This window comes from Wasmannia auropunctata, unplaced genomic scaffold (genome assembly GCF_000956235.1).
Source record: "Wasmannia auropunctata unplaced genomic scaffold, wasmannia.A_1.0 LD336074.1, whole genome shotgun sequence".
Taxonomy (NCBI): domain Eukaryota; kingdom Metazoa; phylum Arthropoda; class Insecta; order Hymenoptera; family Formicidae; genus Wasmannia; species Wasmannia auropunctata.
In genome coordinates this window covers 4,890,248-4,895,040 of record NW_012026816.1, presented here as the reverse complement: position 1 = coordinate 4,895,040, position 4,793 = coordinate 4,890,248, and the positions used below count along the sequence as shown (strand labels likewise).

At 43.2% G+C, this 4,793-nt stretch overlaps 1 protein-coding gene across 1 annotated transcript in view; it reads left to right on the top strand.

Moving 5' to 3' along the window:
* Window positions 1-3,733: 3,733 nt before the first annotated feature.
* LOC105449808 overlaps window positions 3,734-4,793 on the top strand; it is a 4,842-nt gene continuing 3,782 nt past the window's right edge. The window contains exons 1-2 of the mRNA XM_011689188.1: window positions 3,734-3,882; window positions 4,143-4,321. Coding sequence (XP_011687490.1) covers window positions 3,734-3,882; window positions 4,143-4,321 — 328 coding nt within the window. The remainder of the gene's footprint in view (window positions 3,883-4,142; window positions 4,322-4,793) is intronic.

Genomic DNA, 4,793 nt, shown 5'->3' with positions numbered 1-4,793 from the left:
TTCCGGGATGCCCGGGGAGAGGGGAACCGCGTCGTAGGTGCGGAATGCGCGGGGGCGGGGAACCGCGTCGTTGATGCGGAATGCGCGGGGGCGGGGGAACCGCGTCGTAGATGCGGGATGCGCGGGGAAGAGGGAACCGCGTCGTAGATGCGGGATGCGCGGGGAGAGGGGAACCGCGCTCGCGCTCGCCGCGTTCGCCGCCGCCGCCGCCGCCGCCGCTCGCGTTCGCCGCTCGCGTTCGCCGCTCGCGTTCGCCGCCGCGTTCGCCACCGCGTTCGCCGCCGCCACCGCCGTTGCGCACGGGCCCCACCCCACGTTTATCGCTCGCGGACCCACTCGTTATCGCTCGCGAAGAGGAAGAGGAGGAGAAGAAAATAGATATTATTATAATTAAAATATGAAAAATATTTATTTTAAAATTTATGTAATAATATGATTATAAAATATATGAAATGAAAAATAAGAATATGTAGTCCATTCAACCGCGCCTGTCCGTTGCCATCTGCAACAGACAAAAAAAGAAGCAATTTATAAAAATTGTACAAATAAGAAAGAAAGGAAGACAGCTATTTAAAAAACTTACCCTAGTTGTAAAAGGCAACCTGCCTTCTGTCGGTGACCACATCTACAATTATGCGCAATTGCGCCTCCTCGCACGGGCTCCCCGGCATCTGCGGGCTCCTCACGCCGCCATCATCCGACGCCTCCACCCCGCGCGGGCCTTCCACCTGTGGGCTCCGCAGAGGCGTTCTTGCCCTCGCCTGCTCGCGCTGCGGGCTCTCCCGTGGGCCCTCCCGCGGGTGCACATCCTCCCGCGTCCTCGCGTCCCACGACGCCTCCATCTGCGGGTTTACCCACGGAGGCATCCTCGCCCACGCTTCGTTGCCATCTTCATCGTCGTCGTCATCATCATCGTCACTGTCGAGGAGATTATTCTGAAAAAAACATCGTATTTATCCAATAGTAAAAACGTTGAAGTTATCTGAGAGTAATTGCTTTTGTACTTACCATGAATTGTCGACGCTCCTTAGCCGCCACCCTCTGCTGTATGTACGCCATCCACGCGTCATACCTCTCGTCACTGTCCAACATACGACACTCCCAAATCCTCGTATAATATAAACAACTGGATTTCAATGTCTTATGAACAAAGCAGAATATATTATCGTTAAACTTATTATGATCTTTTAGCACTGTGGTAAACCCATTTTCACGTTCGCGAAGAAGAATTGCCAGCGGTGGCATACACTCTGTATCCTCATACATGGTGGGCTGACACTAAAACTAAGCATACAGCCCGAGATGTTCGCACCCGAGAAAGATAAAAATCAAATGCGCTAGCATTCAAACACACGTTATAATAACTTCTACATCTTAATGTGCAAGCGTCTAGGTACATGTTATACTTACCACTACATCTCCGTGTCGCGATAATGTTGTAAGGACAAAGCATCTAGATACTTACCACAACATATTAACATTGTCACATCTCCATACAACGGTAAATGATAACACATAGGTATAACTAGACGCGAGGTCGCGAAAGGGGATTCCAGCGCGGACCCAGCTGCAATTTTCTTTCTCTCTCCCTCATGCGGTATCTCCATCCCACCCATTGCATCATTCTCGCGCGCGATGTAATTCGACGAAGAGATATGGAACGAAAAAAATTTAACACATAATGTATATATAATTAATTATGGAACGCATCATGCACAATATGATCTGACGCGTAAGTTATGAGTTCACATTCAATAAGCGACGTTTTATCATATACCTTACGCAAAATATTTATTGCATCATCTTTATTCACAATACAATTGTGACGTAAATAATCGACAAAATGTTTAAACTTATTACTAACGGCGTCCGTATTTTCATTTAAATTAAAGTATGCATGCTCAACGCAATGTTCGAGTTCGAATATAAAAAGCATAGTCGATGGTTTCATGTACATACAAGTATCATTCAGCGTCAATTTAACAATATTTTCTTTACGTATTTTTACGAGATCTATAACTAAATCTTGAATTCGTAGTGAGGATGGAACGCTTGACTGCAGAAATTGTTCAATATCCATACATCTCTCGATAAACATCCTTCACATTCCATAAGGCAGAATAATGTAATTGCCTCGGTTGTCACCAATAAGTATTTCCACATAAGATATAGATCCCACGCTGATTCCAATATCCAAGTATTTAAAATTAGTGGTTGTTAAAGCGAATCTTCTTCCCAATATACGAGGCGTCTTCGTAATATGAGACGCAATTCTATAAAAGAATTAAAGCATGGAAAACATAAAATAAGCATGGAAAAAAGGACAAATCATTTATTAAAACTTACGGTCTCTCGATCGCCTCATCCTTCAGCGGAACGTAGAAATTCATTATAGTCGAAAGACAACAGACCAATCTGGCACCTCTCTGTCAAAATCTAGCACCACTCTGTCAAACGTTCTTTCGAATACAGATTTCAAAGTGCGACTGACAATCTCGCGGTCCGGCAGTTGTATATCTATACACAACTCCTCTTCTATAAATGCCCAGCTTTGTCCATCGTGGCGATTGAACGAAACTCTTATACCCCTGGCGTTAAATTCATCGGGATCCTTGTCTGATTGGTGGAAAAGGAACGATTTCCACCACACATCGAAACGTGACTCAATTTCCGTGTAGCGTGACTCCTTTTCTATGTAGCGGTGATTACTAATACCATAAATTGTTCCTTTGCATGTGTAAAGGATTAACTCTGTGACACTGTTCCAATACATATCACGGCAATGTCTAATTACACGCATCTGCAACGAATGATGGGGACATCTCTTCTTAACGCGAGTAAGCACATTTGGAAATCCACATTCTCTTTCACGAAGAAGACGAACAATCGCAGAACAATATCGAGGTCGTTCTCTCCTCCACCATAGAGGAGACACTCGCCCGAACGTAGCCATGTCTCCTTCGCTCGACATTTTTAACAATGTGAAATCTTGCGAGCATTTATAAGAGCATTTATACGAGTAGCCATAATGCCTCGCGATGAAATCACATCGTCAAACAGACGTAAAAACTGCAATTTAGCATTTTGGTGAAGCGCCGATGTACGGCAGCTGTGACACAATAGATTCGCGTAATATAATATTTTTTCAAGGACAAATAATATGTCTCACTGCATCGAACACGTGTTAAAAATGCAATTCAACAATTTGATCAGCTGTCACATAATACTCTCGTGTAATATAAGATTTTTATAAAGACAATTAAAATAACGGTGAGATCATCGTGTTAAAAATGCAATTAAGCATTTTACACAAGCGCCGATGTACGGCAGCTGTCACATAATACTTTTGTGTAATACGTGATTTTTCATGCACAATCAAAATATCGATGAGATCACCGTGTTAAAAATGCATTTTAGCATTTTTACACAAGCGCCGATGTACGGCTGCTGTGACACATTAGATTCGCGTAATATAATATTCTTTCAATCTAAATGTCTCGCGGTCATCGAACACATGTTAAAAATGCAATTAAGCATTTTGATCAAGCGCCAATGTATGGCAGCGAGATCACGTCGCGAAATCAAACAATATCTGCAACATTGCGAAAAATAGACCACACCCATTAGTTTCGGCATATATATTGTAAAGATTTTGACACACCTCGTCAGTGGTGAGATTTAATACAACCAGGTGATTGTGAAAATGTAACTCTTGTTATTGAACATCGAAGAAATGATACCACCCGATGATTACATGGAGGTAGAAGTAGCGCATGAGGAAGATGACCAAGAATTGATAGAAATAGAAGATTTTTCAGATGACTCAAGTAACGATAGTGGTATGGACAACGAAGTGATTGAATTAGTAAAGCATGGATTATTGTACTCAGATGATGTTTATGATCTGCATATCACAGATGTAATGTGCATGCTCGAGTTCTATTATATAGACGAAGAAGATGAAAGCCTGAGAAGATACTGTTCCTCATGCGTTATTAGAGGGAATAATCAATTTTCATATCTTCGTCTCTTGCGAAGACACACTACCGAAGAATTTATACTCCACGATGGTTATTTATGCTGGGGATGCGAATGTCCGTTGTTTCAAATAATGCCATCTAACATGTGTCCTATTTGCACAGAGTGAGAAAGACACATTTGTGTATTGGTTTCAAAGAGAATATGGAGCAAACGATAAGAGATCTGGACGAGCAAGCCGCCCGGCTGATTACGCGAGAAGACTTTATCGCGTGGGAAGAGCGTGTCGACGAATTCATCGATTCGTTCGATGTGCAGAGTCGAAATCCGCGATTATCGATCGGTGTGAGACAATCTGTCATCGCTCGTATCGCGCGACTGGAAGTTTGAAAGATTCGGTGTGCGGACGATTCGTGCATGTGGGTGCAGGATTCAGTGCTGGACTCAGATGGCGTGAGATAGACGCAGCTTTCAACAGTCGTATACTGACCGGTGCAGTAATTAATTCCAGACACATTGAACCTCGACAGTTTCTGGAAGATACGCGAGAAATTGTGCTCGAACGTGTGCGAAATGTTATGCAGAGACATAATAACATTAAGATAAACACAGTATTCAACGGTGAATTCGTAACGGGTGACAAACGTGATAATAAAAGTATTATTACGAGAAACTGTGAACTCTATCTTTGCTCCGATTTACGCGTGTGGTACGATTCGCGCGTTGTTGAGCCTACCTTAGCGTCGCTGGAAGAATTCTAAGAACGTGACAGCGGGTGGGCATTATCGCGTATATTGAACTTGCTAGTTAATATA